Below are 22,198 nucleotides of genomic sequence, written 5' to 3'. Positions count from 1 at the left end.
AGAAACCTGTGCGGCACCAACAGGTAACGGAAAGGGATCCGTGTTATGCTAACCGGGGTTACAAGAGAGAGACATTGTGTATGGGCACCTCTGAGGCCAAGAGGTGTCCAGGAACCTGTGAATGTTGCCAGCAGGTAACGGACGAGGTCCGTGTCGTATGCTGACCGGGGTCAGAGACGAACTGTGGTGAAGTTGAATACGTCCAGATGGTGTTCAAACTGTTACTAAGTTCCTGAGGATGTGGTTTATGTTGTGAGAAATAAACCTAAAATACTCTGTTTTATAAGAAATCCGTGCCGGAGTGTGTTAATCCCGTGCCCAGCGAGTGTCCCCCAAGACACGTTGTAGGAGCTATGCTACAATGGTGATTAAGATCGATTGAAAGCCACTGTTAATCTTAAACATCTGTACAAGTTTCCAGAGGCGTATCAGGGGGTGATTCTTTATAAAAAAAAAAAAAAAAAAAAAAAAGAGTCCAAGCCTAAAAACAAGAACAAGACAAGAAGCTCCAGCACTCAAAAATTATAGACCACATTCAAAATCCAAGGAATCCACACAGATTCCAAAACATGATACTTACCTGTATTAAGTAATGCATTATAGATCTGACAAACAACAAGCATGGCATCGATCCAACCTTTGGTATTTTATGCCTAATTCATTGTCATTATTCTTTGTGGCACATGTAGTTCCAATATAATTAACCTCCAGGAGGTGAACGGGTAACGCTCGGCTGTGGCTAAAAGCACCAAGTCCATGAATCTCGGGCGGATGGATTCTGTGATTTGTATTTTACTAGTGTTTCTGGAATGATGGAGCGTCGTCGTCTTCTGCAAACTCTCAAGTGGTCCCGTTACTCCTTGAGCATCTCGGTGAGCAGTTGCTGTACTTTTTTTGCTGCGACTAAAGCCCGTAATAACAGCCAGGATCTTAGATTTCCACATTTCACTCACACAAAAGAAACCATTTGCATCTTGTAGATGAATTTCCAAAACCTTTATTACAAATGATTCATATTTTATACAGTCCTCAAACAAGAACAATTTTCAGATTTCTTTACTTTAACCACAGAAAAGATCGATCACACATGAAAACATTTACAGCCATCATTTTTATCACGGTGTATTGCACATGGGCAGATTTGCTCCTTCGGTCTATACATTGGCTAGACTTGATGTTCTACAGAAATCAAGATAACTTCTGATCTGACCAGACTGAAATGTCGAAAGGCGCAATGAGTTCCATTCCTTTTTTTATGAGCTTGAAGCTTGATTTTTTTCTTAACATTCATCAAACCATTTATTCCTCATGGATGTTAAAGAGTTTGGCTACTTCATTCAGGTCGGCATGACGCTCGCCATCCTTAATTATCTGTAAAGGTAAATCACAAAGACACACAATGAAGATAGACGGTGGATCCGGAGGTCTATATGAACACTAGAAAATGCTGAAAATGGGCAAAAGGCGTCCAACTTAGTAATGAGAGACCTAATATTCTGGTGGACACTTGCAGAAAGCACATAAATTATGTAAGGGATTAGGAAAAGACTAGTAATGGCCAGTGAAGCGAAGTGGAGGGGACATGCTGTGCTACCACGGGGTAGTGAAAAGCTCCTAACAAGCAGGATTTTTGGAGCCATTTTACGAGAGCACAAAATTAGGCAGTAACGGATCTCTAGGGATGAGTAAGTTTTTCCTACTCCTCTTTCAGGCAGAAGGGAGGGGATATGAAATCAAGGCAGTAGAGAACAAGAGATTGTCTCCAACATTAGGTACATTCGTCAACCATAATGTTTTTTCCCCATTTACTTTTCCAGTGCATTTTTGATGCAATTTGTGCCTCTTTTTTGGTATTTCACGTTAGAGCACAATTCATGGAGTAGCTGGTGAGCTACGGAATTGCTAATGGTTTGGTGATGGAATCGGTTGGCCTCCTGGTATGCTGTGTGGGTTGATGCTTGAGCGGGGCTGGCAGATATTTCTAGTAGGTTATCTCACGCATTAATTTTAAGCAAAGTCTGATCAGGTTGTGGCAAATATTCCCCCTTGAGAAAACCAGTGGTCGTTTAAGGAGGTTCGATTAAACCAGTGTTCCCCAAACTCCAGTCCTCGCAGACCCCATGGGTCATGTTTTCAGGATTTCCATAGTGTTGCACAGGTGAGACAATTCCTGATGCCTTGATGATACTTCCACTACTTGAGCAATACTAAGGAAATCCTGAAAACATGACCCGTGGGGTCTATGAGGACTGGAGATTGGGAAAAACTGGATTAAACCAAGGGGCAAATAAGGAACATCCCTTGGCGGCTGTTATCTAGTCAGTCAGTTCTTGCTGTCCTTTAGGCTTATTGTGCAGTCAGGACTGAACTGGAAAGGGTGAAGGAAACTATAGTTGGGGGTCGTCAAGTGAAGGCCCATGAGAAAAAGCAAGATAAGAAAACAGCTTACAGTGTGGCTTAATTGTGTCATAGTGAGAAACGGTTAAATGGGTTGAATGTTGAATTGAGCATATGTATAGACAAACATGTGAGAGCAGCCTTGTACAAAGATACAGAACCCTTGTTAAAACAGAACCAGAGTCCGAAAACAGGATCCCTAAAAATCAGAGTCTGTGTGAATGCTCCTAGATATATGGCGGAGGTTGAGGGTTTGGTGTGATACTGTGTAAAGTAATAACATTGATGCGGACCCTGAAAGAAAGTGAGAATTACTTTTTGTTTTATCAGTCTAATTGATTTTTCTTGGCATTTTTTTATTGCAAAATAAACAAAAATAAAACAAAATTCTAAAATATTATATCCATTGTTCCCGAATGACAGACGAAAGAAAACAAAACCCTCCAACTGCTTTCAGCCATACCTTGCGTGCGATCGGCATGCGGTTGAAGACGTTCCACAGCACGATGCCTACCACCACATTATCTCGTAGGTAGAAGACAACTCCCTTTCCATAAGAATCACCCTGCTGTGCCGGAGAGGGAAGCGAAGGAGCAGCTGCAGCGGCGGCGCTCACTGGTTGCACCGCACCTTGATCATCACTCTCGGAGCGGATCCCAGTGCCTACATCACATAGTGACAGCCACTTATTATAATCACTAGTTACATGGGATATATCTGGCCGATTGAAAAGATTTTAATATATTTTTAGCAGAATTAATGTACAGATTTATAGCCTTTATGGATGGCCCGGTCTGCCATCTGCAATTTTTAGAGGGGGGAACAAAAGCAGCCAACCTGGTGTATACAATAAGCGCACACCAATGAGGTTTTTACTCTAACACAAATACTGTACTTGTGCGCTGCAGTATTATATAACATAAGTGCTCTAAGGGGATTAAAAAAAATTAAGCAAAAAATTTAAATTTTAAAAGTCTAAAAAAGAAAAAAAAAAAAATCATCCCCTTCTTCCCCATAAAAAATAGACAGATCAACAATATTACTGCATCCATAAAAGTCCAGCCCATCTAAACAAAAAAAGAAAATCCATCCATATAGTAGAGGCCATAAAAAAAAAAAAAAATCAAAGCTAGAATTGCGTTTTTTGCCTTAAAAAACAATGCAATAAAAATCAATGACATCGATACATCTGTCAGTTTGTCATGGAAAAAACAAACGCTCACACTGCCTAGCTAACGGAAAAACAACAACATTACAGGTCGAGGAAAATGAAGACAAAAACCCAAATTATTTTTTGTGTTTAGGTGGTGAAAAAAATTCAGAAATCAGTAAAGAAAGAAAGATAAAAGCTCTAAAAGTTTTGTTTCGCTGAAAATGTTGTGACCTGGAGAATCACGGTTACCACACAATGGGCGCCGTAAAAAAACAAATCAGTGGAATTGCATTTATTTTCCATTTCAGCCATTATTTTGAAAAATAAAAAAAAGAAAATTGTCAGCGAAGGATTAATGGATTGACTATACTGTGCTCATTATTGGTTTCTCATCACTTCCTCACCGCTTTCCTCTGCGGCTCTTTTCGGGGTGTCTTTCTCGGTCGCTTTGGCGAACACTCCGACCGTAGGAAGTGCGCTGTCAACAATGCCGATGGCTTCATAGCCGACGTCAGGGCCCAGGTCGCTCCTGAAGAAGGCAAATGTCAAGATTACACTTTATTGGATTATATCATATAGCACAAAACATTAAAAAATAAAAATAAAATCTTTGTTTCTGGATAAAAATGCAGTCTGGAACTCGTGATCCATGAAACGGCTCACTAATGTTCACCATGAATGAGGGGCCAAATATGAACAGCACCAAACTAAGGACGGATGAAATAAAATTGCTAAATTGTAAACATGATAAAAAAATACCAGCATAAATAAATGTGCAGCAGATCTGCCCCGACATTACATGCAGCCTATAACTGTTACATATTGCAAAGCCTGTCCCTCCTCCAGATCATCCAAAACTCATTAATAAGAAAATGTAACAACAAAAATAGTAACAACAAAAATGCCACCTCACTGCGGTGCCCACGGACAGCGGCTATCTCCTCCTGAGCACATTTCCTCTCTGTCGCCACTCACCAGAACATGGATTGGTGCCAGTAAGGTTTAGCGGCTCCGGTCATGTTTTCTCCTGCGAGACGTCCACTCACTACGGCGTGATCGTGGTGCTCCACCCGCCTCCTGCCAAGCTTAATGTCATAGAAGCAGGCCGCGTCCCCTGCCTAGAAGAGCACAAAACACATAATACACAGCACATCTATAATAGTGTATAGATAGAAGTGTCAGAGCACGCTCGCACATAGCCGTGTCAGAGCACGCTCGCACATAGCCGTGTCAGAGCACGCTCGCACATAGCCGTGTCAGAGCACGCTCGCACATAGCCGTGTCAGAGCACGCTCGCACATAGCCGTGTCAGAGCACGCTCGCACATAGCCGTGTCAGAGCACGCTCGCACATAGCCGTGTCAGAGCACGCTCGCACATAGCCGTGTCAGAGCACGCTCGCACATAGCCGTGTCAGAGCACGCTCGCACATAGCCGTGTCAGAGCACGCTCGCACATAGCCGTGTCAGAGCACGCTCGCACATAGCCGTGTCAGAGCACGCTCGCACATAGCCGTGTCAGAGCACGCTCGCACATAGCCGTGTCAGAGCACGCTCGCACATAGCCGTGTCAGAGCACGCTCGCACACAGCCGTGTCAGAGCACGCTCGCACACAGCCGTGTCAGAGCACGCTCGCACATAGCCGTGTCAGAGCACGCTCGCACATAGCCGTGTCAGAGCACGCTCGCACATAGCCGTGTCAGAGCACGCTCGCACATAGCCGTGTCAGAGCACGCTCGCACACAGCCGTGTCAGAGCACGCTCGCACACAGCCGTGTCAGAGCACGCTCGCACACAGCCGTGTCAGAGCACGCTCGCACATAGCCGTGTCAGAGCACGCTCGCACATAGCCGTGTCAGAGCACGCTCGCACATAGCCGTGTCAGAGCACGCTCGCACATAGCCGTGTCAGAGCACGCTCGCACATAGCCGTGTCAGAGCACGCTCGCACATAGCCGTGTCAGAGCACGCTCGCACATAGCCGTGTCAGAGCACGCTCGCACATAGCCGTGTCAGAGCACGCTCGCACATAGCCGTGTCAGAGCACGCTCGCACATAGCCATGTCAGAGCACGCTCGTACATAGCCATGTCAGAGCACGCTCGTATATAGACGTATCTGAGCATGCGCATATATAGACGTATCTAAGCATGCTCGTATATAGCAGTATCTGAGCATGCTCGTATATAGCCGTATGTGAGCATGCTCAGGTATGATCAGAGTGCATGCTCGCTCAACACTAATCTATAGCCATTCATCATTGTACAGCTAAGGCTCTTTTCTTTTCAATAAGGGATCAGAGGATGTTTGCTCTCCTGATCTGTCTGTTTCTACGCTCACATTACCTTGGGGCCACATGTTTGTGGCTCCATCTGAAGTTCTGGAAAAAAAAAAGTAGGGACACGGTGGTGTAATAGTCTACAGACAGGTCAAACCTGCTTGAGATGCGCAGGAAATGATCCATGAAAAATCAGTAATAGATTGTTCTCGGCAGCCCATTGTCTGGAGTAAACAGGACCTGTGCTGCCGAGAACAATCATCTTCTGTCCAGACCAAAATACCATTGCACCCAGCGAGTGTTTCGCTCAATCGGCAGGTGATCGGCAGCCTGTTTACACTTAATCTTTAAATGAGTGTTCCTAGCGGCGCTAATTGCATGATAATCGTGCAGTATAAATGCACCCCAGATGCGTTAAGACATCTGGGTGGTCCGCCGTGTACCCTGCAGTAATGTTCTAACCTATTACTCCATAGTGTAGTGGGAACGGGACGCCGGCTATCAGTCACAGCCAAACTTCCTAAACAGAAGGCAAGACACAACACCAAAAAGTGGACCCCACAGTTTGTTACCCAGTTTTAGTTCGAGCGCAGTGATACCACGCATGTAATAAAAAAAAAAAAGTTCTGTTTGGACGGAAGGAGCAACATTTGAATTTTGGTACACAGATTGTCCAAAACAGATTGTGGGCGACATGTCACATTTGCACGTCCCCTAAGGGGCGCAGAAACCCCACAACTGACCCCATTTTGGAAACTACACCCCTCGAGAATCTTATCCAGGTACGACACAGAATTTGATAACATTAGGTTTGTCATATTTAATCTCTCGTCAGAAGTGTTGAGCGCAAGTGACGCTACTCCAGTTTGGACAATCCCTGTTTTTATTTGGGTGTCTAACAGCCTCAAAACATGCGGGGCAGGGACTCGAGCATGACACTCGAGAATCCGTGATACTCTGTGCATACCCGATGACCAGATGCAAAGTAGAGTGGCGAGCACTTGCGCTCAAAACCAGTCGTCATATAGTCACTTTCTTTCTTTTTTTTTTTTTTTTTTTTATATTAACTTTTGTAAAAACCCTAACCCTAATCCCAACCCTATAACCCCAAGAACAACCCTAGCCTTAAGGGCAACCCTAATCCAGAGCCCAACCCTAATGGCAAATAATGAAATAAATATTTTTTAATTAAAAAAAAAAATTAATGTAAGGGGATAATGCAGGGATGATTTACTAATTGGACTTTTAATCACTGTGATAGAGCCTATCACAGTGATCAAAAATCTGGAATCAATAGGAAAATTCCCTGCTGTTGCCCGCGAACAGATCTCAGCATGCGCCCACCATTTTTCTTTATGAACAGGAAGAGGATGGCCAGGTGAAGAGAGCAGGAGGGCCAGGGGGATAGTGGTACTGAGGGGCGATTGGGGCATAATCTGTCTATCCTCTGACAAGTTATATAATGTTAGAAGGGAGAAATGATTTTTGTAGAGGACACCCTTTTTGTTTTGCGTGATTGCTGCTATTCATTGAATAACGGCAATCATGTATATTATATCCTGGTAGGTGGGACCCCAGATATTTTAGGTCTCTGGGGGGTGCTATAGATCTATTCCCGATCGCAGTTTTAAACTACAATGAAAGAATGAGGACCGTCAGCGATTAAGGGGCTAAACTGTCCATACGAAAACCCTACAAATAATGTGTGCGGTCAGGAACAGGGATAAATGGCCCGATCCTGAATTGTAGTAAGTCAATAGAAAAAAATATTTTATTTTGTAGGACACAGACTTTAGTTTGATGCAAGTGCGAGATATGCGCAGCGAAACCCATAGACAATCTATCTCCTTTATGCTGTCTGACCAGAATAACCTCAGAACCTGCCCTTTATGTGCAGCAGAGGAATAGCATTTAGTGAAGGGGTAGTCCGGCAGGTGAAGTCACGTCTACCGATACGTGCTGGGACGCACACCCATCCCGGCAGATGTGCGACATCACCTGCCGTGCTCGCCTCTTGGTGCACAAGGGAGCAGAGCTGGGCTAGCCCTTTAATATGTCCGAATATGCTTTTTTTTCATTAAAATGTAAAAATAAAAATAGCAAAAATAGTAATAATAAATAACAGTAATAATAAAGCATTAGACCTAGTCTTGTATACTCCCAATGAAGTAGGCTAACAAAAAACTTTTTCACAGTTATAAATATTTTTGGAGAAAAACACTATCTGAAATGTATAAAATGAATATCACCCAAAGAACAAACTCACCACCCACACATTGTTGCGAGCCTGTAGTTCTGCATTAACCCTATACCCTCCAAAATCCCCATCCAGCTCCAAACCGCCCGATTTTGCCAATTCGGTGTTTGGTTCCAAACCAACGGCTGCCACAATGTGATCGGTTTCAACCTGGAGGAGGAAAGAAAGACGAATGTCAAGAATCTGAAAAAAAAAAGTATATCAAAACGGATATAAAAATGTTATATTTTGTGTATCTATGTATATAATTAAAGCGACATGCATCACTCCAGGTGTTGTGAAACTATAACTCCAACCATGCCAGCTGCTGACCCATTTTAGGGACTATTCACATGTTTGGTTTTTTTTCAATAATTTTACCGTCCTCATCAGGAACAGCTCCCGGCTTGTATATACATCATGGAGGCTGGGAAGAATTTCTTACACTGGTATCGGTGACCAGGGACTTCCATGCTAATAACATTTATACCATGCAGACAATATTTTATTTTTTTTCTAACCAGACACCACAGAATGGAACAGTGTAATCCAGACTTTTTGTAGTATACTGACTTATACCAGCCACAAAAGGACAGTCTTGGCTCTGTCCGGCTACTGCAACCCTAAGTATTCTGAGTTTTTCAATGCTTCTTATTTAAAGACTTACACTTTTGGTGCAGCCTTCACCTAAAGAGACTTTGTTTTTTTTTCTTTTCAGACTATTTCCAAGAAAGCAACACAAGGCAGCGGGGATACTAACAGATAATGTAAAGGTAATTTTGTCTCACAGGCCCGAATACTAAGATCCAGATCCAGTCTTAAGGAACATAGAGAGTTAAAAGTGGAGTGACCAACTAAGAAAAAGTGAGGAGTGGGAAAAAAGAAGAGTGGTGAGAGCTACAGTATAGCTGAGGAATACAAATGAATAAAAGTGGACTATTGCATGGCTTTTTGGGTCTATTTACACTGCAAGATTATCATGAATTAAGGTTTCTAGGAGCGCTCGGTTTCGGCTAATCGTGCAGTGTAAACAGACCGCCGATCACATGATGAATGAGCGAAACGTCACTTTTACGTGGCCATTTAAAGGAGATAGCTGCTCTAATAGTCAATAGATAAGAGTCAGAAGACAAGAAGCGGGGGAGCGGCTTTCAAGAACAGACAATTAACTATCAAATGCATTTTTCTCAATTATTGCCCCCAAAAAGTGGCATTTTGATGATTTGGAATAAGGATGAGTTGGGTGGAGCTATGTACTCCTTCTCTTAGAGGCACAATCCCCACTTACTCAGGGCCTATGAGTTTAGGAAAGAATCCATTCATTCTGGAACATAAAATCACTTTAAAACCTGATATTTCACCATGTGTTGCATTACCTGTCTTCCATCCTTTAGGGAAATATGAAGCTTCCCGCTTTTGTAGGTGACAGACTTGACAACGGCATCAGATATGACATTAACGCCCTCTAGACAGGACACGAAAGACAAGAAGAAATAAAATGTAGAAAAGTAAAAATCTGTAATAAACTGACCACCAGATCTTTAAGACCTTAAGATGCCAGACTCACCTCTGGTAACTTTATCAGTAGTCCAGTGACTTAGATACTCGGGGAGAACCTTCCCCATATTGCCACTTTCAGGAAACATCTGGATAACGTCAAGATTTGACTTCTGTGCTGTTAAAAAAAAAAAAAAGGTTATCATGTAAAACAAACTTTTTATCTTTTAGTCATACTTTCAACTGAAAACCTCAAAAAACTTTTTTTTAATCTCACCTCTTCTTCCCAGGGCACAAGCCAGTTCACTTCCAAGGAATCCACCCCCTATGATGGTAATAGAGCCGACCGAGGAGGAAAGGCGTTCCAGAGAGCGGAAATCAGATACCTAGAGAAGCACATGGTCAGAAAACGGTTGAAACTAACAAGAAAGACGCCTTCCATGTGATGTATAAATAGGAGCATACCCGCCTGAACAGCGTGGTTCTCTTCTTCACCTCCTCACTAGCCCGCTCTATGGCAGGAAGGTTACGCGGGGTTCCTCCTGGAAGGGGAAACGATAAGGACAATGGGGGAGACTTTTCAATCCAGAAAAAAAACATCACCATGTGGTTGAAACAATCTGTAGTTTTTGCCTGATGGTTAGGGCCTTCTTTGAAAATGGGTGCAGCTTGGCTGAAAGCTTTTGTAGCCCAACGTGCGACAATGTACGAGAGCCGTCCTGGCTACTAACGCCTGTATCTCAGCCTAGCATCTCATCTTTACACGCAGCCCAAGATGTGTCAGCCACTAACACTCCCACATGCAATTCCAAGAGGACTATCTCAGGCTACAGTCTTGTTTGAAAGTCTAGATTTCCTCTCTAACCTTTTCACAAGGGATTTTTTATGCTCTTGTATTCTTTTATTTCACATCAACATAGCTGACGCAGGACTTGTTTATTACAGGACGTGTTGTCGCTTTAAATGGCACCATTAGCGTTACCGTAAACTGTACTAAAAACAAAGAAAAAAAAATAAAATCCAAGTTTGGTACAATGGAGATAATCACGCACTTGCACCATTCTTCTTTTTTTTTGGTTTTGTTATTTCACAAGTGATTGTTGCAGTAAAAATCAGATCTAACAACACGAAGCTTGTGGGAATGCTAAAATAACTATACAGGTTTTTGGGTTTTTTTTACATTTTACTAGTTGAAAAAAAAATTTTTTTCAGAACTTTGTAAATCAGAAAAATTTACTTCTTGTAGCTGACTTTTTTTTCTTCGAGCTGCACTAGGGTTTGCTTTTTTGTGCGGCAACCTGTTGTTATTGACAGTTTTGGTCCACATGCAACATTTTCATGGCTTCTTATTGTAGATTTTGAAGGAAATTGCGGTGAAAGAAATACAACAATTCTGGATTATTTTGTTTTTTCTTTATCCCATTTATTTTAGATTTTCGCAGACTGGACTTTTGTGGACATGGTTACACCAATACGGATATATTTTTTAAATTGGAGAAAAGCGAATCAAACTTTTTAATTAATTTGAACATTTATTAAATTTTCACATTTTTTATTCCCACTAGAGCACTACGGCCTGCCTGTGTGACCCAGCCTAAAGGTTTTCAGTTGCATAATATATATATATATATATATATATATATATATATATATATATATATATATATATATATATATATATATATATATATATATACACATACATACATACATACACACACACACTAGATGGTGGCCCGATTCTAACGCATCGGGTATTCTAGAATATGTATGTAGTTTATTTATGAAGATTTTAGAATAATACATTGAATACACAGGATTCGGCAGGCCGCGACCAATTAGCGGAGCGTGGTTCATATCCAGCGCCAATTCGCGGCCGGACTGCGCCTGTCGCTGATTGTTCGCGGCCGGCCATGTAGTATATAACAGCCCACGCAGTAAATAGCACAGCCAAGTAGTATATTGCACAGACACGTAGTATATAGCACAGCCCACGGAGTATATTGCACTGCAACGTAGCATATTGCACAGCCCACGTAGCATATTGCACAGCCCACGTAGTATATTGCACAGCCCACGCAGTATATTGCACAGCCCACGCAGTATATTGCACAGCCCACGCAGTATATTGCAGTTGCACAACCCACGTAGTACATTGCACAGCCCACGTAGTATATTGCGCAGCCCACGTAGTATATTGCGCAGCCCACGTAGTATATTGCGCAGCCCACGTAGTATATTGCGCAGCCCACGTAGTATATTGCGCAGCCCACGTAGTATATTGCGCAGCCCACATAGTATATTGCGCAGCCCACATAGTATATTGCGCAGCCCACATAGTATATTGCACAGCCCACATAGTATATTGCACAGCCCACACAGTATATTGCACAGCCCACATAGTATATTGCACAGCCCACATAGTATATTGCACAGCCCACATAGTATATTGCACAGCCCACATAGTATATTGCACAGCCCATATAGTATATTGCACAGCCCACATAGTATATTGCACAGCCCACATAGTATATTGCACAGCCCACACAGTATATAGCAATGTGAGCATCATATCCCTGTTTAAAAGAATTAAAATAAAAAATAGTTATATAATCACCTTCCGTTGGCCCCCGGATGCAGGCGAAGCAGTTACTGATGCTCCTCACGCGCTCCGGTCCTAAGAGCGCATTGCGGTCTCGCGAGATGATGATGTAGCGGTCTCGCGAGACTGCTACGTCATCATCTCGCGAGAGCGCAATGTATGGAGCGGTCACTGGAGCGTCGCGAGGAGCGGGAAAATTGTAGTTACTTACCGATAACGGTATTTCTCTGATCCCATGATGGCACCACGGAGAGAGGGGTCCGCCCCCAGGGACAGGAAACCTACAGGTGAAAAAGGGCGTACCTCTCTCCCACATCAGTTGGTTTACAGAGCCTTATACAGAACTTCAGCTGCAACTAAATATTTACGCAAATTAAGCTTAACAATTTAACTTAACAGAGGCACCGTGACTAAACTAATTATCAATATTATTATCATGTGCACACCTGTGTGTGAAAAGGGAGGGAATATACGGGTGCCATCATGGGATCAGAGAAATACCGTTATCGGTAAGTAACTACAATTTTCTCTATCCCCATGATGGCACCACGGAGAGATTTACATAGATTGTAACTTTTTAGGGAGGGACCACTGCCTCTAGAACCCTTCGACCAAAGGTGAGATCAGAGGAGGTCAAGTCTAAGCGGTAGTGTTTGAAAAATGTAGACTGGGAAGACCAAGTGACCGCTCTACATATCTGTTGTATTGAAGCGCCAGCTCTTTCCGCCCAGGATGATGCCACTGCTCTGGTCGAGTGCGCTTTTATATTCTCCGGGATGGCCGCCCCGCTGGATGAGTAGGATAGGGCGATGGCATCTCTTATCCACCTCGCTAGCGTAGCTTTTGACGCTTTCTGTCCCTTCCGTGGACCCTGGAAGCAGACAAACAGAGCCCTATCCTTCCTGCACTCCCTAGTGGCTGACAAGTATTGGAGTAAGCACCTTCTAACATCAAGGGTATGTAGTGTTTTTTCTCCCTCATTTTTGGGGTTGGGACAGAATGAGGGCAGGAAGATCTCTTGTGTCCTGTGAAATTGTGATGCGATTTTTGGGAGGTAAGCCGGGTCTGTTTTTAGAATGACTCTGTCCTCGAGAATTTGAGTGAAGGGAGGACACGCGGACAATGCTTGTATGTCACTAACGCGACGGGCTGAGGTTAGGGCCACTAGGAGTGTTGTTTTCAAAGATAGAATCTTTAGGGGCGCGTCTGCCAGGGGTTCGAAAGGAGATTTGGTTAGCGCATTTAGAACAAGGTTTAGATCCCATGGAGGGGCATTATGCAAAGGAACAGGTCTTGATCTACCCGAGGCTTTGATGAATCTCACGATCCATCGGTTTCTGGCTAGATCATAATTATACAGCGCTCCCAAGGCTGCTACCTGAACCTTTAGAGTACTTGTAGCTAAACCTTTTTCCAAACCCTTTTGCAGGAACTCGAGAATTTTTTCTATTGGGATTTCCCCCGCTGGGTCAGCCCCCGATACAGACATGAATTTTTTCCACACTTTGCCATATATTTTGGTGGTTACGAGTTTCCTACTCTGTAGTAATGTGGACACCAGATTGGATGAAAACCCTTTGTTGCTTAATAGCTTCCTTTCAAAAGCCAAGCTGTCATATGTAGGCTTTTTACCCTGGGGTGACACACTGGGCCCTGGGATAACAGATTTTGCGTGTCTGGTAGAACCCACGGGCTGTCTATGGACATCTTTCTCAGCCAAGAAAACCATATTCTGCGAGGCCAGAATGGAGCTATTATTATCACTGTTGCCCCCTCCTCCCGAATTTTCCTCAAGACTAGGGGAATGAGGGATATTGGAGGGAACGCGTAGGAGAGACGATAGTTCCAGGGGACTGTAAGAGCGTCCAGAGCTACTGGGCCTCCCCGGGGATCGATTGAGCAGAACTTTCTCACTTTCCGGTTTTGATAGTCCGCGAATAGGTCTATTTCTGGCTCTCCCCAACGCTTCACTATTTGGTTGAACACCGACTGTTTCAGCTCCCACTCCCCCTGTTTCAAGCGTGTTCTGCTGAGGAAGTCTGCGGTCTGGTTTTCTGAACCCTTTATGTAAAGGGCTGTTAGGGACTTCAGATTGTGTTCTGCAATATAAAAGATGGATCGGGTTTCTTCCATCAGTGTTTGCGACCTGGTACCCCCTTGGTGGTTTAGGTATGCCACCACTACCTGATTGTCTGAGAAGACTTTTACGTGGTGGGAGCGGAGGATTTTTAGAAAGTGTGTTAGAGCGAGTTTTACCGCTAGCAGTTCTTTCATGTTTGATGAGGTTAGCTCTTGATTTTTGCTCCAGTTCCCTTGTGCCACCTGACCATCTACATGAGCACCCCACCCCCAGGGGCTTGCATCCGTCGTTAGGATCTTTTCTGTCGGCAGTGCCCAAGGGACCCCCTTGGTAAAATTTATCGGGTCCGCCCACCACTGTAGGGAGTGTATCGTAGTTGGTGATATACTTAACTGCCCGTCTAAATTTCCTCCCAGACACAGGCTTGAACTTAAAGTCTCCCATTGTAAGTCCCGGGAATGGCACTGTGCCCACTGTACGGCCGGGATACAGGCTGTCATGGAGCCCAGCAGGGACATGGCTTTTCTGAGCGTGGTGACTGGGGATGTTGACAACTGCACCGCAGCCTGTGTCATTTTTTGAATCTTCCCCTGAGGAAGATAGCACACTTGTGTGGTTGAGTCGAGGACTATCCCTAAGTACTCCTGTACCTGTGATGGGACTACTTTGGATTTGGTAAGGTTCAACAGCCAACCTAGGCTTGACAGAGAAGTCATAACCAAATCCAACTGCTGTTTGCAGTGATGGAATGATGTCCCTGCTACAAGGAGGTCGTCCAGGTAGGGAACTATCAGGATATTCTGTTCCCGTATATGAGCCATCACTTCCGACATTATTTTCGTGAATACCCGGGGTGCGATAGCTAACCCAAATGGGAGGGCCCGAAACTGATAATGTTTCACCTCCCCCTGGATATTCACTGCTAGCCGGAGGTACTTTTGCTGATCCTTGTGGATCGGTACATGATAGTATGCATCTCGTAGATCTAGAACAGTCATGAAACACCTGGGAAAGAGTATTTTTACGCAAGATTTTATTGTCTCCATTTTGAAGTGTGGGATCTCGAGAAAACTGTTTAATTTTTTGAGATTTATTATCGTCCTGTATGATCCGTCTGGCTTCTTTCGGAGGAAGAGGGGAGAGTAGAAGCCCATGCCTCTTTCCTGGTGTGGGACTTCCTGTAAAACTTCCTTCTGGACTAGGCCTAGAATTTCTTCCTGGAGAGCCGACTGTTCTTGAGACTGTCTCTGCGGTGTCACCATGAAGAGGTTGTTGGGGGGAATGCGGAACTTTAGCTTGAGCCCTTCTCGTACTATGCCTAGTATCCAGGGACTGCTTGAAATTTTTTCCCAGGCTGGAAGAAACCCGGTCAGTCTCCCGCCAACCTGGGGGACACCTTCATTGAGTTTTTTTTATTATCGGGAGTGGGTTTGTTGAATAGGAAACCTCTGGTTTTGTTTCTTTTGTCCTCCCATGTTTCTTTGTTCCCTTTCGGAGGTTTTCTCCGCATAAATTTTTTATTCCGAAAGGAACGTCTGTAAGACTGGTTGGGGAAACCAGGGAAAGACTTTTTCTTGTCCTCGGCTTTCTCGAGGATATCATCTAGCGTTGCGCTGAACAAGAATTCACCCTCACAGGGTATTGAACACAGTCTCGTTTTTGTTTGAAGGTCCCCTGGCCAACACTTTAGCCACAGAGCACGTCTTGCGGCGTTTGAGAAGGCGGCAGCCCTGGCTGCTAGTCTGGCCGAATCTACCGATGCATCCGCCAAAAAGGCTGCTGCACCTTTCATTACGGACACTGATTTTTGAATTGTGTCTCTTGAGACTTTCTCCTTTAATTGGGAATCCAAGTGCTCGAGCCACACCATTAGCGCGCGGGCCGTGCAGGTGGCCGCGACAGCTGGTTTGAGCCCGCCTCCTGCCGCTTCCCAGGAGTTTTTTAAGAAAACCTCGGCTTTTTTGTCCATCGGGTCTTTTAACCCCTTCACCACCAAGGGTGGTTTGCACGTTAATGACCGGGCCAATTTTTACAATTCTGACCACTGTCCCTTTATGAGGTTATAACTCTGGAACGCTTCAACGGATCTTGGCGATTCTGACATTGTTTTCTCGTGACATTGTACTTCATGTTAGTGGTAAAATTTCTTCGATATAACTTGCGTTTATTTGTGAAAAAAACGAATATTTGGCGAAAATTTTGAAAATTTCGCAATTTTCCAACTTTGAATTTTTATGCCCTTAAATCACAGACATATGTCACACAAAATACTTAATAAATAACATTTCCCACATGTCTACTTTACATCAGCACAATTTTGGAACCAAAATTTTTTTTTGTGACGGAGTTATAAGGGTTAAAAGTTGACCAGCAATTTCTCATTTTTACAACACCATTTTTTTTTAGGGACCACATCTCATTTGAAGTCATTTTGACAGGTCTATATGATAGAAAATACCCAAGTGTGACACCATTCTAAAAACTGCACCCCTCAAGGTACTCAAAACCACTTTCAAGAAGTTTATTAACCCTTCAGGTGTTTCACAGGAATTTTTGGAATGTTTAAATAAAAATGAACATTTAACTTTTTTTCACACAAAATTTATTTCAGCTCCAATTTGTTTTATTTTACCAAGGGTAACAGGAGAAAATAGACCCCAAAAGTTGTTGTACAATTTGTCCTGAGTACGCTGATACCCCATATGTGGGGGTAAACCACAGTTTGGGCGCATGGCAGAGCTTGGAAGCAAAGGAGCGCCATTTGACTTTTCAATGCAAAATTGACTGGAATTGAGATGGGACGCCATGTTGCATTTGGAGAGCCCCTGATGTGCCTAAACATTGAAACCCCTAACAAGTGACACCATTTTGGAAAGTAGACCCCCTAAGGAACTTATCTAGATGTGTGGTGAGCACTTTGACCCAACAAGTGCTTTACAGAAGTTTATAATGCAGAGCCGTAAAAATAAAAAATCATATTTTTTCACAAAAATGATCTTTTCACCCCCAATTTTTTATTTTCCCAAGGGTGAGAGAAGAAATTGGACCCCAAAAATTGTTGTGCAATTTGTCCTGAGTACGCTGATACCCCATATGTGGGTGTAAACCATTGTTTGGGCGGAGGGCAGAGCTCGGAAGGGAAGGAGCGCCATTTGACTTTTCAATGCAAAATTGACTGGAATTGAGATGGGACCCCATGTTGCATTTAGAGAGCCCTTGATGTGCCTAAACATTGAAACCCCTAACAAGTGACACCATTTTGGAAAGTAGACCCCCTAAGGAACTTATGTAGATGTGTGGTGAGCACTTTGACCCAACAAGTGCTTTACAGAAGTTTATAATGCAGAGCCGTAAAAATAAAAAATCATATTTTTTCACAAAAATGATCTTTTCACCCCCAATTTTTTATTTTCCCAAGGGTAAGAGAAGAAATTGGACCCCAAAAATTGTTGTGCAATTTGTCCTGAGTACACTGATACCCCATATGTGGGTGTAAACCATTGTTTGGGCGCAGGGCAGAGCTCAGAAGGGAAGGAGCGCCATTTGACTTTTCAATGCAAAATTGACTGGAATTGAGATGGGACGCCATGTTGCGTTTGGAGAGCCCCTAATGTGCCTAAACATTGAAACCCCCCACAAGTGACACCATTTTGGAAAGTAGACCCCTTAAGGAACTTATCTAGATGTGTGTTGAGCACCTTGACCCAACAAGTGCTTCACAGAAGTTTATAATGCAGAGCCGTAAAAATAAAAAATCATATTTTTTCACAAAAATGATCTTTTCACCCCCATTTTTTTATTTCCCCAAGGGTAAGAGAAGAAATTAGACCACAAAAGTTGTTGTGCAATTTGTCCTGAGTACGACGATACCCCATATGTGGGTGTAAACCATTGTTTGGGCGCATAGCAGAGCTCAGAAGGGAAGAAGCGCTATTTTACTTTTCAATGCAAAATTGACTGGAATTAAGATGGGATGCCATGTTGCGTTTGGAGAGCCCCTGATGTGCCTAAACATTAAACCCCCCCACAAGTGACACCATTTTGGAAAGTAGACCCCCTAAGGAACTTATCTAGATGTGTTTTGAGAGCTTTGAACCCCCAAGTGTTTCACTACAGTTTATAACGCAGAGCCGTGAAAATAAAAATTATTTTTTTTTTCACAAAAATTATTTTTTAGCCCCCAGTTTTGTATTTTCACAAGGGTATCAGGATAAATTGGACCTCAAAAGTTGTTGTCCAATTTGTCTGGAGTACGCTGATACCCCATTTGTGGGGGGGACCACTGTTTGGGCGCATGACAGAGCTCGGAAGGGAAGGAGCGCCATTTGGAATGCAGACTTAAATGGATTGGTCTGCAGGCGTCACGTTGCATTTGCAGAGCCCCTGATGTACCCAAATAGTACAAACCCCCCACAAGTGACCCCATATTGGAAACTAGACCTCCCAAGGAACTTATCTAGATGTGTTGTGAGAACTTTGAACCCCCAAGTGTTTCACTACAGTTTACAACGCAGAGCCGTGAAAATAAAACATATTTTTTTTCCCACAAAAATGATTTTTAGCCCCCCAAATTTTTATTTTCCCAAGGATAACAAGAGAACTTGGACCCCAGAAGTTGTTGTTCAATTTGTCCCTAGTACGCTGATACCCCATATGTTAGGGTAAACCCCTTTTTGGACGCACGGGAGAGCTCGGAAGGGAAGGAGCACTGTTTTACTTTTTCAACGCAGAATTGGCTGGAATTGAGATTGGACGCCATGTCGCGTTTGGAGAGCCCCTGATGTGCCTGAACAGTGGAAACTCCCCAATTCTACCTGAAACCCTACCCCTAACCTCACCCCTAACCGTTTACTGAACATTTTCTGACAGTCATAAGTGCCACGTATATAAGTGCCACGTATATAAGTGCCACGTATTTAAGTGCCACGTATTTAAGTGCCACGTATTTAAGTGCCACGTATTTCAGTGCCACGATATTTCAGTGCCACGATATTTCAGTGCCACGATATTTCAGTGCCACGTATTTCAGTGCCACGTATTTCAGTGCCACGTATTTCAGGCACTGAAAAATACGTGGCACGTAAATACTTCAGTGCCACGATATTTCAGTGCCACGATATTTCAGTGCCACGATATTTCAGTGCCACGATATTTCAGTGCCACGATATTTCAGTGCCACGATATTTCAGTGCCACGTATTTCAGTGCCACGTATTTCAGGCACTGAAAAATACGTGGCACGTAAATACGTGGCACTGAAATACGTGGCACTGAAATACGTGGCACTGAAATACGTGGCACTGAAATACGTGGCACTGAAATACGTGGCACTGAAATACGTGGCACTGAAATACGTGGCACTGAAATACGTGGCACTTAAATACGTGGCACTGAAATATCGTGGCACTTATATACGTATATACGTATATAAACGTATATTTCAGTGCCACGTATTTCAGTGCCACGTATTTCAGGTTAGGGGTAGGGTTAGGGGTAGGGTTAGGGTTTTTTGTTTTTTTCTTGTTTTCTTGTGTTTTTCTATAAAAACGCATGCGTTTTACCGCGTTTACATGCATTTTTTCACACATGTGGTTTTTTTAAAAAACGCATGCAGATAAAAACGCAAGTGTGAAACCAGACTAAAAGACGCTTTTTATAGCAAAAAAGTTTTTGCGTCTCCACATTTTGAGACCTATAATTTTTCCACATTTTGGTCCACAGAGTCATGTGAGGTCTTGTTTTTTGCGGGACGAGTTGACGTTTTTATTGGTAACATTTTCGGACACGTGACCATTTTTTATCACTTTTTATTCCGATTTTTGTGAGGCAGAATAACCAAAAACCAGCTATTCATGAATTTCTTTTGGGAGAGGCGTTTATACCGTTCTGCGCTTGGTAAAATTGATAAAGCAGTTTTATTCGTCGGGTCAGTACGATTACAGCGATACCTCATTTATATCATTTTTTTATGTTTTGACGCTTTTATACGATAAAAACTATTTAATAGAATAAATAATTATTTTGGCATCGCTTTATTCTGAGGACTATAACTTTTTTATTTTTTTGCTGATGATGCTGTATGGCGGCTCGTTTTTTGCGGGACAAGATGACGTTTTCAGCGGTAACATGGTTATTTATATCCGTCTTTTTGATCGCGTGTTATTCCACTTTTTGTTCGGTGGTATGGTAATAAAGCGTTGTTTTTTGCCTCGTTTTTTTTTTTTTTTCTTACGGTGTTTACTGAAGGGGTTAACTAGTGGGCCAGTTTTATAGGTTGGGTCGTTACGGACGCGGCGATACTAAATATGTGTACTTTTATTGTTTTTGTTTTTTTTTTTTTTAGATAAAGAAATGTATTTATGGGAATAATATTTTTTTTTTTATTATTATTTATTTAGGAATTTTTTTTTTTTTTTTTTACACATGTGGAAATTTTTTTTTTAACTTTTTTACTTTGTCCCAGGGGGGGACATCACAGATCGCAGATCTGATAGTGTGCACAGCACTCTATCAGATCTGCGATCATACTTTCATCGGAGCAGGCTGCAGCTCTCATCTGCAGCCTGCTCCGACCCGGAAGTGCTCCCTGCAGGACCCGGATACAGCCACTCGGCCATTTTGGATCCGGGGCCTGCAGGGAGAAAACGTTCGGTACGAGGTGAGTACATCACCTTGTACCGATCGTCTCAGGGAAGCCCGCAGGGAGCCCCCTCCCTGCGCGATGCTTCCCTATACCGCCGGTACACCGCGATCATGTTTGATCGCGGTGTGCCGGGGGTTAATGTGCCGGGGGCGGTCCGTGACCGCTCCTGGCACATAGTGCCGGATGTCAGCTGCGATATGCAGCCGACACCCGGCCGCGATCGGCCGCGCCCCCCCCCCGTGAGCGCGGCCGATCGCGTATGACGTACTATCCCGTCGGCGGTCATGGGGGCCCACCCCACCTCGACGGGATAGTACGTCAAATGTCGGGAAGGGGTTAAGGTACCCATGTCCTCAAATGGTAGGGCAAACTTTTTTGAGGCCTTTGCTATGGCCACATCTAACTTTGGTGCCTTACTCCAGGACGAGCAGGCTGGGTCATCAAACGGGTACTTTCTTTTGGGGGTCAGGAGAGCTTTTTTGTCTGGCTTTTTCCATTCTCTCTTAATTAGAGAGTGAATTTTCTCATTTACTGGAAATGCTCTTTTTCTTTTTTGTTCCAGACCGCTGAACATTATGTCCTGCGCTGTTCTTTTAGGTCGCTCATCTACTAGCCCCATCGTTGCTCTGACCGCTTTCACTAAAGCGTCTGTTTCCTCGATAGGGAAGCAACTGCGCCCCCCCTCAGAGGATACTGAAGAGGTGTCAGAGGCTGACGAATCATTTGAGTCGGATAACTCGCTTTCTGACTCGTCCGCACTAGACTCAGGGAACTCAGGTCTTTTTTTATGTTTTTTCTTTGTGGTTTTAATGTCTTTAATGGCACTTTCCACCTGGCTTTTTATTAATGACTTTAATTCTGAGGCAAATGATGGGGTTTCCTCCTGAATCGTCTTTTTTATACAAACGCTGCATAGTCTCTTCTCCCAGGAGGAAGGCAGCTCGTCTGAACATATGGCACATTCCTTGTGCTTAGTTTTGCCTGTACTTTTTCTCCCCGTCTCGGGCCTGGGGACTGTATCCGCTGGAATCGTCGCTGGCCGTGTGGTTTTTGCAGACCCCCGACTGCGTTGAGACTCTGATCGTCCGCTGCTGCTGCGCTGTACAGAGGAGGAGTTTCCTTTGCGCTGCTGCTGTAAGTGCAGACGCCGCTGCACTTGTGCCTGCTCAGGAGATCGCTGGACAGCTTCCTGCATAACCTGCTGCTCGTTTTCGCTCATAGTGGCCTCCGCACTGTGTGGTGCACTTGGAGTTTGAATTTGCCACACTATTTCGTTTGCTGGCGTTCTTTTATTGTGTTTGTGCCGGCGATACCGG

At 43.7% G+C, this 22,198-nt stretch overlaps 1 protein-coding gene across 1 annotated transcript in view; it reads right to left on the bottom strand.

Annotated features, from left to right (window-relative positions):
- Positions 1–981: 981 nt before the first annotated feature.
- The window catches only part of AIFM1 (apoptosis inducing factor mitochondria associated 1), a 42,114-nt gene continuing 20,897 nt past the window's right edge, over positions 982–22,198 (bottom strand). The window contains exons 10-18 of the mRNA XM_077283401.1: positions 10,024–10,100; positions 9,836–9,944; positions 9,629–9,736; positions 9,438–9,526; positions 8,092–8,232; positions 4,526–4,668; positions 3,955–4,079; positions 2,861–3,060; positions 982–1,371 (exon numbers count right to left, since the gene is read on the bottom strand). Coding sequence (XP_077139516.1) covers positions 1,300–1,371; positions 2,861–3,060; positions 3,955–4,079; positions 4,526–4,668; positions 8,092–8,232; positions 9,438–9,526; positions 9,629–9,736; positions 9,836–9,944; positions 10,024–10,100 — 1,064 coding nt within the window. The 3' untranslated portion in view covers positions 982–1,299. The remainder of the gene's footprint in view (positions 1,372–2,860; positions 3,061–3,954; positions 4,080–4,525; positions 4,669–8,091; positions 8,233–9,437; positions 9,527–9,628; positions 9,737–9,835; positions 9,945–10,023; positions 10,101–22,198) is intronic.

This window comes from Ranitomeya variabilis, chromosome 2 (genome assembly GCF_051348905.1).
Source record: "Ranitomeya variabilis isolate aRanVar5 chromosome 2, aRanVar5.hap1, whole genome shotgun sequence".
NCBI lineage: Eukaryota > Metazoa > Chordata > Amphibia > Anura > Dendrobatidae > Ranitomeya > Ranitomeya variabilis.
This window is presented reverse-complemented; position numbering and strand designations above follow the sequence as displayed.